General features: G+C 41.4%; 1 protein-coding gene across 1 annotated transcript; it reads right to left on the reverse strand.

The window, feature by feature from the left end:
• Positions 1–8,532: 8,532 nt before the first annotated feature.
• On the reverse strand, positions 8,533–15,114 carry purab (purine-rich element binding protein Ab). Its single transcript, XM_022211822.2, has one exon. The coding sequence runs from the start codon at positions 15,005–15,007 to the stop codon at positions 14,162–14,164; it is 846 nt and encodes a 281-aa protein (XP_022067514.1). The 5' UTR covers positions 15,008–15,114; the 3' UTR covers positions 8,533–14,161.
• Between the last annotated feature and the right edge of the window lie 1,833 nt (positions 15,115–16,947).

The following is a 16,947-nucleotide window of genomic DNA, read 5'->3' on the forward strand; positions in this document are numbered from 1 at the left end:
TGTAAACACACACACACTAATATATGTAAGAGAAGCAGATAATGGCAGTAAAGTCAATTATTTTAATAATTTGAAGAGACAATATATAATTACACTACATATATGTCAGGGTAGAGACTGCGATTTGGTAGAATTGGAGTCTCTACCAGTAGAGTTTGTGATTGTAATCTCTACCAGTAGAGATGGAACTTTAAATCTGACCCCTGACCCTAACCTTAACTAACCCTGACCTTTAAATCTGACCCCTGCCCTGACCCCTGACCCTAACCTTAACTGACCCTGACCTTTTAATCTAACCCCTCCCCTGACCCCTGACCCTAACCTTAGCCCTGACAAATCTCTACTGGCAGGATTGGAGTTTCTATTGGTAGAGATTGCGATCGCAATCTCTACTGGTAGAGACTCCAATTCTACCAAATCGCAGTCTCTACCATGATATATATATATATATATATATATATCATATATATATATATGATATATATATATATATATATATATATATATATATATATATATAGGCTATAATAGACAAAAGTTATATATCAGAGAAAATCATTTACATATATAAATCATGTGTGGAGTATCAAAATAATAAATATATCAGAAAACTGACTAATGTGTTCATTAGTCAGTATTTTGTTTATGTATGTATATATCATGGTAGAGACTGCGATTTGGTAGAACTGGAGTCTCTACCCTGACATATATGTGAATGATGTTGATACTCCATCTATGATTTATATATATTAATTTTCTCTGATATATAACTTCTATCTATTGTTTTATATAGAAATATGTATAGTCAGTATTTTGTTTATATATGTATATATAGCGTAATCATATATTGTCTGTTCAAATTATTAAAATAATTGACTTTACTGCCATTATCTGCTTCTCTAACATATATTAGTGTGTGTGTGTTTACAGTGTTTGCAAAATACCTGTCTACAGTCGAGCTTAATATCAGAATATTCTATTACCTATTATTATTATCTATTATTCCCGCTATGGATATTAAAATACGCCGAACCATTTGTCCTGTATCATAGCTACATGTATGACGTTTGCAGCAAAAAAAAAAGAAAAAAAAAAAGAAACGCGTGAAAATCAGTTTAATATTCAGAGTTAAGATGGATTAAATGCGCTGTCAAACAGTGCTGAGTGGAGCGGGTGACCGGACCAAGATGGCGGCCCCACGTCTCGTCAGCCCCAATAGGCAGTAGCGGTCGATGCGGCTGACAGCGGCGTCTACTCTTTATATATGTCTATAGTTTCAACCATAGATATATACAAACGTGTTTGTATATATCTATGGTTTCAACGCTGAGAAAAGGATTTTGCTACTTCCTGGTCGCCATTTTGGATTTTTTGGAGCCAGTGACGTAAAAAGTGTCATCAAACAGGCTGGACCGGAGAGCAACTCGGGGCAGGACCAGTCTATGGGACTGTCAATCAAGTATAGCCACGCCCCCTGGCTCCGCCAACTTTAACGATTTATTTAAAATTCAGTATTGATTTATCTTAAGATCGGCCACTTGATCTCTCATTTTGACCATGAAAACTAATGGGAAAAAAATCCTGAGCTGTAGAAAATCAGTCTATCAAATTTTATTTTTTCCAAAAATGAATTGGGGTCTATGGAGCAAAAGCTTTTTGGAGCCAACCCTAGCAGACGGCGTGATATTGTAAGTTTTTGACACTTCCAGGTGGGCTTCAATTTTGGAGCCAGATGCTGCGTCCACTTTATATACAGTCTACGGTGTGTACCTGTCATGCTGCTAAGCTAACAGGCTACTAGTTATCCACATGCTGTGTGTTCATGTGTGCAGGTAGTTAATTTTAACAAACAAAAATCCTTGAAAGGCTTTCGTGAGTTTCCCCTGATGAAGTCATTTCTGTCAACTTCCAAAGACATTAATGAAACAAGAAATTCTAACATCAAGCTGCAAACAAATATGGTGTCCCTGAATGTTGTTTTTGAAGGTAATTAACTGAAACAGGAGTTTAAAACATGCTAGCAGGTTGGGAATATATTCTGAACTCCTGGAACTGCCAGCAGAACCAGACCGAGGGAACAACGGCACTAAGGTGAGATTTATTCTGTTACTTTAAACTCTGTTTTTTTGACTAAGACACAAATGGGCAATTTTATTTTGAATAAACTTCCAAACTATCACAAAGAGCAGGACAAAGTTGAAACGCTGAACCTAAAACAGCAGCGTTGCACCAGTCTGGAGCAGGGTTAACTTGAAGGCCTGTTTCACTCATCAATTCTATGGCTTCATCACAGACATTATGACTTTCTAAAGCAGGAGAAGCTCAACTCTTCTTAACAGTAATGATGATAACTTTGTAAATATAGTAGGAGTGTCCCAGTAAACCACAGTTGCGTGCAGGAAAAATTAAATCTGGTTGTGATTAATTTAAAAATAACACCTCCAATCAGAAAGCCATCTGGAAAAAGAAGAAATATTATTATTTGTGTTGTTTTTCTTTGCTTTTGTTGCTTTAGGTAAAAGTATTAGGTCAGGAGTAGGTGTTTCCCTGAAGTTCTGTTGTCTGAGATGTCAGATTTGTTCAATTTCTGCACTTGCTCACTATATAATGAATCAGCCATTTTGTTGTGCTGTTGGAAATTCTCAATTATAAATTTCCATGATACCGTACACGAAAAAATCAGACTGAGATGTTGTGTACTGCATATATAGACTTAAACCATCATGCACTTTGGAAGAGAAAAAGCTCTTAGATGTGGAGTGTAAAAAAATGTAAAAAGTATTGTGTTTTCTGCATTAGAAGAAGCTGCAGTTTCAGGACCACCTTGTTTTTTTGCAACAGCGCCATCTACTGAATAGACCAGATAAACCAGGAAGTACCTAAACTCAGAACTAATCCTCACGCCTCCTCAAAATCCCACCCGAAAACTGCAGCCTCCTCTACTGCTGCTCACAATATCAGGCCTGTTCCCTCCTTTGCTCAGGCAGCAGGATTTAGTTTTTAAATCGCTGTTAAAATGCTTCCAGTAACTATATTCCATCCATCCATTCATTCTCTATATATCACTTTATGCTCACTAGGGTCGCGGGGGGTGCTGGAGCCTATCCCAGCTGACTCGGGCGAAGGCAGGAGACATCCTGGACAGGTTGCCAGTCTGTCGCAGGGCTACATATACAGACAATCACTCTCTCATTCATACCTACGGGCAATTTAGAGTAACCAATTAACCTCAACATATTTTTTGGACTGTGGGAGGAAGCCGGAGTGCCCAGAGAAAACCCATGCATGCACAGGGAGAACATGCAAACTCCATGCAGAAAGATCCCAGGCCCAGGCCGGGATTTGAACTGGGGATCTTCTTGCTGCAAAGCAAAAGTGCTAACCACTACACCACTGTGCAACTCCCAATAACCACATTTGCAACTTTAATTAGAAGTTGGAAAACAGCTTCAGTCTAAATTTCAAACACATCAGTCATACATTAGCTCATGTATGAAATATACGCACGCATGCTGTAATTGTTTGAGCTGTTTTGTGATTTTAATGATGCTTTCCATGGGCAACGTTAGTTCACCATTAGTTTATTGAATATTAGTTTATAATATATACAGCTGCTGTTGCCATCCTGCTTGTGTAGGTGGAGACAGCGCAGCCAAAAATAGCAGCATTGTTGTGTCCGTGGCCTCGAATATGATGCAGATGTTCTGGCGTTTGTTTATGAGACGGAGATAATTACGAATATCCGGCGCATACTAATGCAGCAGCGTTACATCCGAGTCGTGTCTGAAATATATCAGCAGCTGTCTGCCCCCTCGACTTCTGAATGGTCTGTGGAGCACTTTAACAACTCCAGCTCTACACGGTGGTGAAAAGGTGAGCAGTTCCAGCCAAACCCGACATTATCCACAATGCAATTTAAACTGCCAGCGTTAATGCCGTGTTTAGCCGCTAGCTAACTCCAAAGAAGGCTGTGACGGTTTTATTTTCATTTTCAAACTTGTAGTTTTCATACCCAACCAATGCTGATTCACTTTATCAGTCCCTCTAGAGCAGGGAGTCAAACTCATTTTAGTTCAGGGGCCACATTCAGCCCAGTTTGATGTCAAGTGAGCAGTAAAATCACAGCCTAATGGCGCCCAGATAGCTCAACTGGTTGGGTGGGGGACCCATGAATAGGGGCTATCGTCCCAGACGCAACGGCCTGGGTTTGATTCCTGCTCATGGCCCTTTACTGTAGGTCTTCTCCCTACTTTCCTGTATACGAAAGGCCAAAAAGAAAAACTAAAATCTGAGCAAAATAACCACAACTCCAAATTTTTCCCTGAAAAAAGCACATTCAGAAAATGTTCACATTTAAGAAACTATCTTTTAGCAAAACATTATGAACATCCTGAAATTTCTTTAGAAAATTAAATTCAATTTCAACAATATTATACCTCAGTTTGTCTTTTACACATTCAAACCTACAGATCACAGTGAATCTACAAAGTCATAAAACATTCAGTCTCAGGCATCTGGAACTGAATGATAGTATTTTACTTTATGGTCAAAACAACTTGTTGAAATCTAGAAATTATGTAAAATTTACAGATTTACAAATTTACAATTTGCATGTAACCCCTTGACGCCTATTGATGCGAATTCACATCATACCACTTTCATGCAGACTGCAGTAGAGATAGCGTATCCATTCCCCCAATGCTGGTTTGTGCATATTCAGTACGTACCTATCAACCTTTTACAAGCACTGCTTTCTGGTAGGACCGGTCGGAGTGAGCCCTAATTATTAAATATCTGTTATTATTATTATTATTATTACATATCTGTTCTATGTGTAATAGATAAATAAACAATCTTCACTTATTTTAGCATCAGCTGGAAAGAAAAAACACGCATTTTTAAAAAATTTTAATTGTAAATAAATTCAGGCATCAAGGGGTTAATGTCTTCTGTGTAATTTTTATACTTTATAAAGTTGGGCCGGATTTGACCCTCTGGCGGGCCGATTTTGGCCCACAGGCCGCATGTTTGACACCCCAGCTCTAGAACCATTTTTGCACAACGTATTTGACATGCATAGAATTTGAATTGTAGCCTCTTGTGGATGCACTCATGCACATTTATAGAAATGCATAGGTTTTGCTATTTTATACTGCTTTCTACTTTCTAGTTTACTTCAAGCAAGACTCTGTTCCACATGTGCGCAGGAAATCATATCTATGTATTTTGTGCATGCTATCTATCTATCTATCTATCTATCTATCTATCTATCTATCTATCTATCTATCTATCTATCTATCTATCTATCTATCTATCTATCTATCTCAGGTATAATCAAGCCTTGACTCTGGTTTAATTCCTTAAGTGCTGGAAACACACCATGACGTACAAAGAGTGGGGTCCTTCTTGAATCCTTTTTGTTGTCCTGGTTTATTTCCTGCATCATGGTTTGTGTCTAATGAACATCTGTGCAGATAAAACTGTAAAATAACCGCAGCTAGCCGACGACGAGGGCCACATGCTAGAGCCAACAGATGAACCCAAAATCTAATTTGACATTTGTTTCCCTTTAGACTGTAATTGCATTGGTTTGATACAGCCCAGATGACTGCAGAAGGACCACACAGTTCAGAGGAGAAGCAGTCGTTGTGTCTCACTACTGTACTGACCTAAAAGTAGCATAAAAACCAGACAGATCGCTCCTTGAAACTTCTCTGTTTGCATCAGACATTAATTCTGTCAAAACAGGTGTTTAATATCAGGCCATGTCTTTGGCAATTAAAGTAAGTAAAATTGTATCATTGTTAAATGACACTGAAGCCGTGAATCATCTTTAAAAATCTCGGCCTCCTCCTGTTCTTAAGTTTCGGCTCACAATTGCTGAGAGTTTAATGTGAGGTGCCATCAGTTTAATTGCTTTCGGTGTGCTGACATGTTGCCTGTCGCAGAGAGAGAAACCCTCACCTGGATGATAATACTGTTCTGTCAACACTGTCCTCTTTCCTACTGTGGCAACAATCTGGCACTCCACCTTTGATTCTACACATGAAAGTCAAAAGCAGATGTCGGCAGCTCGGTGTAAAATGGGATCTTCAGGGGCGACCCGATGGCAAAGTGTTCAGGTCTCCCACCACATGGACTGGAATGCCCTCAGCAGCTCAGTCTCCGGTTTGACTCGACTGAACTCATCATCCCCGTACTCTCATTCCCTACCTTTATTTTTTCTCCTGCCCTCCATCTATCTAAATATCTAAAGAAATATCGTTAGATTTATTTCAGTTGTTACCCCTCTATTGTGTCCATGGACAGCTGTTGGGGCGTCACATCCTTTAAAGCTTTAATTGATTATTAGCAAGTTAACAGTAATGAAGAATGAAATCCGTCACATAAATACACACATCGGCCACAACATTAAAACCACTGACAAGTGACGTGATTGATTATCTCGTTATGATGCAAAGTTCTGCTGGGAAATGTTTGGTCTTTATGATCCTAAACACATACCTCCATCATGGCACTGCTGATGGCTGTACTAAGAAGAGAGTTTGACATAAACATGCTTTTTTTTAAAAGTCGGCTAAACAAAACCTAAAACTATAGTCAGAAATAACACATCAGTGAATATCAACTTTCTTTGTTAACTCAGGTTTTCTACTTGTTCACGTAGAAGGGAGCGTTAACGTCATGTGACTCTTCTGCACAAAACGGAGCAAAGCACCTCTTGCTTTTGTCTTCAGGATGTTTTATTGGAGAGCAATGCAGAAAATAAAATGTATGACGGTAAAACACACTGAAGACTGTAAATAGTGTGTTAATATAATTAGTTTATCGATCAATGCAGCTCTTTACTTTTAACTTGACAGCTGCCCATCAAATCTGTTTACTTCATATATTTAAACGTGCTACTGTGTTGAAATGCTTTTAATTTTTGGCCACATTAATGTTGCTGATTGAAAATTTTCTGCAATAAATGCTAGTAAATTAATAAATGTTCTAATCAGTGTTCTATGAGCTGTAGTACCAGCAGAGTAAATGGACTTGGCAACAAATCAGGACCAAACATAACAACATATTCATGAGATTTCTGCATTATCAGCTGAATACATGTAGGCTCCCATTGCAACTTGATGCATAAAGTTTGCGATACTGTAGACGCACAACTTCTTTAGTAGGATTAGTAAAGCACAAATCAACAGGTTCACAGATAAAAAAATATTCCCTCATCAGGAAACAAACTGATTTCTTAAAGCAGATTTAACTCTGAACAGAACGTCCTCAAGACCAGGTCAGCTGTGCAGCATCAATTTCCACGGTGATCTAGCCTGTTAAAGGAGAGACACCTTCATGACACTGAAATGTCAGCATACCTCGCTCACCCTTTAGTCCTGCTTCACAGTACCGCTGTCCCCCAACAGGACAGTGCAGCTGCGTTAGAACGACTCGAGGAACATGACCAAAAGTCCAGAGAGAGTTAACCCGGCCTCCTAACTCCCTACATCCTAATCCCATCAGACATCCAAAAATGCGCCCGAAAAAAGCTCTTTGAAGGCCAAAACCCACAGGATCGTACTATGGATCGACCATTATTGCTCAGTAGTAGTCAAGAAGAGCAATAAATATGACAATCTTGGTGTAAAAATTTAGAAATTCCAACACAAAACTCCACTAAAACGTCTAGATTTGTGGTTTATGTATGTTTAATTTAAAGAGAGGCTTTTAAAATTCCTTTATTGTTGATTGGCTGTTAGTTATGGTGTTTAACCAATCAGATTGCGCTGTGGACAGGACTTAAGTGACATACAGTGGTGGAAAGAAGTTTTTGGACACCCCATACATTTGTGAAATGATATACTAAGAACCACTCTTTAAGTGCCATTTCTTTGAGTACAATCACAGCCATAATACTAAGCAAAGCCTAAAAAAGTCATTAAAAACTGAAAATTGATTGGTTCCATAAAAATAAGACATGTTAGTATTGGTTTTGTTAGTTTTTCTTGTAAACAATAAAGAAAAAAAGTATTATTTGTCTTTGTTTGTGTCAGTCTAATGCAGCCACACCTTTAGAAACACACACAAAAAAGATATTTCCACAAATATTTCATGGTAATATTTGAGATTTTGTAAAGTTTTAAGGGTGTCTCAAAACTTTCCACCACTGAATGATGACTAAATGCAGAGAGAGGCCAAAAATTTTTAACTGGAATTATTTTTTGTTTTTAAAATAGCACCCCTAATCTGAAAAACAAAACAAAACAATCAAACACTGGATCCAGTAATTAAGCAGACAGATAACTGGCTGATCCCAGACATCCAGAGTAGAAGACGACTGATCAGGTGGTTTTAATGTTACGGCTGATTGTATATTAGATTAAAATATAATTAGAACCTGCAGTGTGTACTGTGAGAATGACTATTGTAATGGTAATACTGTGCAACATTCAGTCAATGGAAACTGTTTATTTTGATGCTCTGAGCCCAGCCCTGCTGAGAATGGATGACTGCAGTGTTGAGACAGTTGTGCCGAGACAGGGACATGTGGAATGACATTTTATTGCGCGATTAGTCATTTTTCAGACAACAAGGCTCCCCCAACATTAAAACAAACAGCAATGTACAAAACAGCACACCTTTTTTGTCTTTTTTTGCCATCAACGGAAATTTAATAAGGTAGTGAGAGTACATAACAGAAAGTAATGGAGTGTAAGGACGTGAGTTATGATGATGTCGTTGAGATGTCTAGGATGAGCTTGATGTCAAAGCCAAAGTAAGCACCATCGTCATGTAGTCAGGAAAGGCCATATTTCAGTAAGAAATATTCTAGAATGGGTGAGAAGTTAAACATGATACAAGAGGGTTTGTTATCACAGTTTTCAGACATTTTTACCAACTAAAAAAAAGAACAATATCGGTGTAGCACTACTTTATCATGCAATTTACTTTAGTAAACCTTCTGACACACAGACAAAATATACTTCAATAAGTAGAACTCAATACATCTCTGTCCAGCAATAGTCACAAAGCCTGTAATTTATACTCTTTAAATGTGAGATCCCTATCAAAAATAATATGCAGATTTTTATTTTTCTTAATATATCTAAAGTGCAAGTATTTATCCATTTTTATTCAATGCTTTCTGTAAGTATAAAATACAAAGGAAAAAAACAGCAATATGTTTTTCCTGTTTACATGTTATATTTTTCTGAAAGGAGGAGCATCATATATAACAAACCATATATATATATATATACACACACACACACGCCACAGATAAAATATTTTTGAAAGATACAACATATTATCTCATATGGGGATGGTAAAGGGATTCAGACCAAACGGTGACATGGGATATGTTCATTGTGCATTGACCCCACCCCTTAAAATCCAGGATCCATTTCCCAACATCTTCAGAACATTTGAAAGAACGTCTTTGTAACTATACACAACAGTAGCCTTTACAGTCTGCAAACATGATGGACCCTACTAGTGTGCAGACAGAAGACGTGCTGAATGAGCTCCTCTGTCAGTGGTTTGTGATGAGTCATATAGTGCTTGGCTTTGACCAGAGGCTGCGATTGGCTGTGTGATTTAACCAGGAAACTCTGAATGGCCAATGAAAGACTACAACACTGAAACCAGAAACGGAGCACATTTGGTTGTCTGGACCGCCTCCATGGAAGTCTGTGTTCAGTCCCTTACAGTTTGGTGGTTTAGGAGGCGGGAAGCCAACGCCCACAGTTTGTGTGTGGAAGGTTGCTGTTAATAAGTCGTGTTTGAATGCGGTCAGAAACATGGATAATCTCCCCGCTGAAGACAAGAGGAACAAGCAGACAAAGTACCTACAGCTGCAGCCATCCTAGCAATCTGACTTCACGTGCGACAGACAGCTGCTGCTGCACGTCGGAGATTAATTTCTCTGTTTCTGTCAGTCACTGTATGTGAGGAATGGTCGGGTTAGCTGGAGTCTGAGCAACAAAAACAGAAGCTCTTTTAAATAAAATCTGACAAACAAACACTGCATTTGTAACAGACAGAAGGCAGTCATGATTAGGGATTGCTACGATGGCTACCACTGTGTAATAAAACCAAAACATCACTCTGATCGATGCTAACAGCTTCGGTGCGCCTTCAGTCGTGCACTCTGAACTTAGCCACTGAGGACAGCTCGCAGGAAACAAGATGAACATCTGCCTACCATTTTGCATTTGAGTCCCAGAAACTGATGACCTTATGTGTAATGTGGGCACAACATGGCTGCAAGGTCACTCCACGTTTTGCTGTGACACCGTTTGAGCTCTCATAAAACGAGATTTGATCACACTGTTCTCAGCAAAATCACAAGCGCCCCCTTCCTGCATAGCTCCAGCAGAGCTACGACCCAAAAACAGACAAGTCATGTTTCACAACAGAGTCACTCTGCACTAAAAACACAACCCAGTAGCACCTTTCAGTTACAGTCTGTAACAAAACGAGACAACACATCTTTTAAATCTTTAAAAAAAAAGAGAAAAAGTGTGCGTTTCACAAAGTGAGGCATCCACAAAGTGAACTCTATGAGCAGGTTCAGCCTCTCCTTATATTTGGCCAGAAGAGAAAGAGAAAAGGAGAAAGGAAGTGTTATATTTCCAGTCTTCATGTAGCATGAGCCTCCTGGAGGCCTGAATTCAATCAAGCTAAAGCTCGACAACTTTGGGGAGTGAGTGCTGTATCGCAACAGAGTCCAGACTGACGTTGAACTCAAGATGAACTCACATTGACCTCAGATGTGCTTTGCTGGGCACATAGTCATAGGTGGTTTACATGTTTGTTCAATGGAAACAGGGTTCTCTATAATTCACAGGGCAGTGTGAGGAAATACAGTCGTCTCTGCAGCAGGGGAAGAGATTTCCTGTTCTTCCCCAAAGCAGAGAGTAAATTGGCTCTGTGCAGCAGTCGGGTCAGGAGGTGGAGGTGGGCTGCTGCTGGTGAAGCCCCCACAGTGCAGTGCCAGGCTTCATCTGGCCTCACCGTCACTCCGACACAAACCTGGGCCTAAAAAGTCCTGCGTGGAACAGATGGGATTTTCTGGGACATTTTTGCTTCTGCCTCTGTTGCAACTGGCATGACCAATCGAACACAGATCAACTTTTAGTTGTTTAAAATTCCAGACACCTTTTTTCTCTTTTTAGCCCTGGTGGGGATTCTGCTTCAGTCTCACCTCAGGTCTGGTCGGACCAGGCTGGAACTGCCACGTTTGTCTGGCCGAGGCCTCTAAAACTGCATGTGTTTCCCCATCATGTCAGCTGGATGTTATCCCACTGAGACTAGGCTTCGCTTTAGCTTAACCTGCTTTGAATAAGCCTGATTAATGAACTAAACACTTGAAGGTCATTAAGCCCAAAGGTCAGTCGGGTCAAAATGAAAGGATGGACCGTGTATCCAAAGTGACGCATACACAGACAGTGAGTCAGGGCCTTTTTCTATGCTTTGAAGCCCGAGCTGGGAAAGAGAAGTAGATCTGAGATCAGCCCACACCAGAGAGAAGGATTTTGATCCTCATTGTAAAAACAACAACAAACTCCTCTGTCCTTTGGCTCTGCTGCAGCGGATCGCTATCGCCCGGCTCAAGTGAAACCACAAACAAAAAAGCCAAATCGCAGTTCACCTGTCTGACGATCGACGGTCCCAGGCGAGAGAAGCGGTCGCACTCAGGCTCCAAACACACAAGGTTCCTGGCTTCTAATGACAGGAGGCCTTGTGCAGCTCTCGACACCATTCAGAATACTTTAGAGGCCTCCCAAACACTCAGATAGCAACAAGAGGCCTCGACAGGGGGAGACTGTATGAGTGTGTGTGTGTTTGTCAGCCACCTTTGGACTCAAGCACCAAGATACTGTTGAGCTTCAGTGTAGGCCACAGCTGAGGACTGACATGGAGACAGTCGGAGGCTGTCGACTGTGTTGTGTCTGCAGGGGAGGGAAGGGTTTTTCTCTGGGGTGACTCCGCAGGGGGACGTACAACACCCGAACTAGTCTACGCGCACTGAAAGACGGACAAGGCAGCCTACTGGTTTTACAGAATGACAGGAAAAAAGATACCTTACTACTAGTTTGACTTTTTTCACTTGGAGAGCAAGTGCTTGAGAAGAAAGTCTTCACATTTCGGAAAATATAATGCAGATGCATCAGCCTCGTTGTCATGCTTTCAAACATCTACTGATCACATAGCCTATACATTTTTTCGTCTTTTTAATAGTCTGTACACGTGATACAATGCCACGATTGGCACGTACACAATATTGCACACTAATATGAAACGTCCTCCACTCGTCAGTGGCTTCGTCTCTGGCTGGGAGGGAGAAACCTGACACGCTTCGGACAACATAACGTGGAGGATAAAGAAAAAAGAGCATCAGAATAACAATAATGCAAAAGTGACATATTCTGAGCGGCGAGGCCCCCAAGGAGCGATCGAGGGGCTGTAGCACCATAAATAGAGATAGACACTGCCTCGGCCCTGCATCGACGGGCCTCTACATCCACTGGACTGCACTCAGACTGACTGCATGGGGCCGGCCGGCTGGCTGCCTGGCTCTGGAACAGCTTCCATCTCTGCTCTGACGAATAACCTCAACCAGCCGCTCCTGATTCAGTTTTTTTTGTTGCTGCTGTTTTTTTTTGTTTTTGTTTTTTCAACATCATGGTGCATATGGTGTGCAAAGCCACCAGTAACATCCTCCATGCTCACAGTCAGTCCTGGGTCTGACTCCAGAGAGACACAGTCGCTCTGTGGGAGGACGACCAGCCAGGGGAGCTGCTGGGGATTCAGGGTCCAGGCTGCTGTAACGCTGTCCGGCCCCACGGCCCCCCAGCACCTTCTAGACGCCCCCACCATCGCCCCCCTCAAGCTCCCAGCAGCCTTTCAGCGTACTTTTGGTGTTGCCACGCATGCTCCATGCACTGCAGGGCGTGAACCCACAGCCCTGGTGAGTATATATTTCTGCCTACATAACAGCACTCGTAAATGAAAACGTACAGCGGTCGAGGTCACAGACCATCCACGTGAGAACACGTAAACGAGTGGAGTGTATAAGGCACGGGTCGTAATGACGTCAGAGAGGATGCGTTACCTCACCGCGCGCTGCGCTGACGCGTCTTTTTTAGTTTGTTTCCGCGCCTGGCGCCCCCACAGGTGGACCTCATCCTTTAGCATCCCCCACCCCCCCAGAGGAAAAAACAACAAAGTAACAAAGAAAAAACTTAACCCACAGAAAACGTGGGTATCTTAATAAGGATTTTTTTTTACAGCTGATTCACAAAATCATAATTAGTACATCTAAGTTAGCACTTTTTTCATTTAAGTTTATATGGACATGGTGCAAGAGGGTTGATATTCAATAGAGTAGCTCAGAGATAGCTTCAGACTATCCCGCTTGTTTGAGGCGCACAAAATAGGCTTTTTAGTTTTGAGTCTCAACCTTTCCATAATGGCATGACAGAAATGCTTTCGGTAGCCGACTACGTTTCAGGTCAAATTAAAGACTCTAGCCTACTTTGCCAACTTCTTTTCAAAACACGAGCCTACACGCATGCTGACAGGAGTTTACAGGCCTGTAGTGCTGCGTTCATACACTTTTAGAGCGCTTTCATATTTATTCTGCGTACCTTTATAATAAACTATAGGCCTACATCTGGTATCAGATTTTGGTTTCATAAAGTCCATAATATATTCTCTTTGTGCTGATGTCAAATATTCGTTCTACATGAAGACTGTCATTTTATATAATAGACCTCTGGTTTTATTTTGATTAAATCTTAGTATATTACCAGTCTGAAAACATTTAAACATTTTTTTTCTCTCGAAATAGCTTTGATGTGTGCAAAATCTGTCATTGATAGAGATATAAACACTCTGTTCATTGTCATTTAAATCAAGTAGGAAACAGTTCATATCTTACAGTTCAATCCTTGATAGCAGCGGCTTACTGTTACATGGGTGGTAAGTGGGGTGACATCCAGTCAAATGAGCGAGGAGACAGCAGAGCAGCTGTCATGTCTGTGGAGGTTGTGTGTGTGGGGTGATTCCCTTGGAATTTCTCTTTCTATTTTACAGTTAAAAGTCTGGTTTTCTCTCAGAGTTCAGCTTCGTCTCGGTTGTTTCGTCTCAGCTTGTCCCAACATCCGCGTCAGTCATCGTCGCCGTCATCTCCGCCGTGCGGGCCCTCAGGTAGCAGTTCGGAGGCCCGCTTCTCTCGACTCCTCTCCTGGATCTTCCTCATCTCCTCCGCGTATTTACAGAAGGTGTTGCCGAATTTGGACCACACTTTGCAGGGGACCGTAATGGAGTTCCGGTATGTGGGCTTCACCTCGCTAACCCGCATGAAGACCCCGTACTTATTGGAGCCCACGTCGAAGAAGAAGCGCTTGTTGTCGACCGTCAGCGAGGTGCCCTCCGGGAGCTCCGCCGGCTCCTCGTCCACGCCGTAGTCGTCGATGAGTTTGGCCAAAGCGTCGCGGAACTCGATGAGCCCCTGCGCCGGCAGAGCGATGGTCTGGCCTTGCGCGCTTCCCAATCCGGGCCCCCGATTAACGGTCTGTCGAATCCTCAGGAACCGCCCCCTCTGGTTCTCTTTCAGATCCATGTAATATTTCCGATTCTCCCGCACCAGGAATTCGCTCTTGAGCGCCCGCCGGGGCTCATCCTGCACAATGTCCGGGTTGGTCGGGCCCAGCTGGGCGTAATGTTCGATAAAGTCCCCGAGATAATCGCGGAACTCCACGGCGACAGACATGGAGAGAGTGAGGCGGCTCTTGTTTCCCCCAGCCCCGACCTCGGCTATCTTTAGGAAGCGGCCTTTAACGTTCTGCTTCACGTCAAGGTAGAAGCGCTTGTTCTGGATGTCGACGCGCTTGGAGGCGAGCTCCTCGGTGTCGTGCTGCAGCCGGGACATGGCGCCCATCGCGCCCGGAGGCAGCGAGCCGGGGCCTGCGGTGGGCCCTCCGTGGTCACTGCCACTGTCTCTGTCCGCCATGATGCTGCCTCCCTGCTTTACCTTCCACCGTCTCCCTCTGCCTGCTGCAACCTCGACTGCCCGTCAAACCGCTCCGCCGCTCTATCGCGAGAGGAGAGGATGAAAAAATGAAAGTAACTGTAGTCGGTGCTACTGTAGTACTCGGAGCGGGCTGCGTTCAAGACACCGGCGCTGTTTTTGCAACGTTTTTTTCCTTCTTTTTTTTTGCAGGAATCTCCTCGTTGCCTTTAAAGTGGCCTTATATTGCCAGAGAAAGTTAAGCCCCACCTGCATGAAACACTGCAGCAGACACACACACACACACACACACACACACACACACACACACACACACACACACACACACACACACACACACACACACACACACACACGCTCACTAATTGATACAAAAATATACAAACAGATAAACCATGCAGGAATTGGCTTCACATTAAACTACACGCAGACCCCACTGTGTCTGAAGCACAATAAATACCACAGACTCCCACCTCCCGGTTGTCGGTTCGGGTGTTTCAGCACCTCGGACAGCTCTCTGGGGGCTTCAGCACCACGGACAGCGAACCCGCTCAGTCCCGGCGGAGGCAGCCAGGAGGTGGAGCAGAGATTTGTGAATGAGCCGCGGATGGAGGCTGAGTGGGAGTCTGGTCATCTGTGAAGCCTCATGAATCATTACCCTGTGATTGGACTTGGCTGCTGTAGTCATTGTTTGTCAATGAGGGGAATCTGAAGGGGTTAATGAGCAACAAAGTGGTGTAAAGTTTACTGTCGTCAAATAAAAAACTTGATCAACTAGTCAGGTATAAGCAGCTAATCCACACAAATCTGCAGGAATCTCAGCAAGAAAGTTTATATATTCAAACTGCTTCACAGGCAAAGACCAAAAAAAATAAAGTTTAACTACATGAATAAAGTAAAATACGCAAATAAAAAAAAATATTATTTAAACTAATTGGCTATAACTGCCAAATATAAAGATATAGTATAAAGTATAGATAAGAAAAAAATAAAAATACAATATCAGCTGCAATAAAATAAAATAAAATAAAACTAATTGAATAAAAGGCAGACAAGTTTAATGAAAGTATTGACAGTGTACACAGGACAATTTTACTAAAAGCAACGGGGGAAAAGAACTGGCTTTTGATTTCTAAAAACTCTGGCATTTGGGCTAAAAAGAGGAATATTTGAATATAGTCATGAATTTAGCCTACATATATGGTGGTAGATATTTTGTGGCTTAACTTCAAACAATACACAACACGTTATCTAGATTGAGATCTACAATCATTTAATTTTAATTTCACACTCAGATTTGTTGATCGACACAAAATACATTAATTTTCTTAATATATGTTTCTATTTAGGACTTCTAAAGTGGTAAAACTTCTCTGTTTTGTTGCTTTTTTCTGCTCTTAGTTGTTTTTAAAATTCTAGGTTTTCTCAAAAAAAAATAAGTCATTTGAATATACAACACTGTGCACTTGATATTTTTCATCATTCACTGACATTTTATTGAACAAAACAATTAGTTCATCACTGTAATCACTTGTTTAATTGGTGATAAAATAATGTTACGCTAAGAGTCATATTTCTTTCAATCCCTTGAGCAAAGAGGTAGGTTAGAAATGTAGGAGAATATTGACAAATTAACAGAATGTTGTTAATGTCTGTGGATAAAATCTGAAAAAGGAGATCACCTGCCAGGAAACATTAAATCATCTATATGTTTTTAGACCTGCTCTGTAAATAAAACTGACTTAAAAGTTGCAGAACATATGAAAGAGTGTGAACTGTGCAGGAAAATGATTCACATAAACTTCTGATTCTGTATTTGTAAGAGTAATAATAAATATAGCTTTGATGAGCTTGTGAAAATCTAAAATGGAAAAGCAGTCTAAATATATTTTAGACTAAACCCAGTCCTTTCCATTATGATG

The sequence above is a fragment of the Acanthochromis polyacanthus genome, chromosome 10 (assembly GCF_021347895.1).
Source record: "Acanthochromis polyacanthus isolate Apoly-LR-REF ecotype Palm Island chromosome 10, KAUST_Apoly_ChrSc, whole genome shotgun sequence".
Classification (NCBI taxonomy): Eukaryota; Metazoa; Chordata; class Actinopteri; family Pomacentridae; genus Acanthochromis; species Acanthochromis polyacanthus.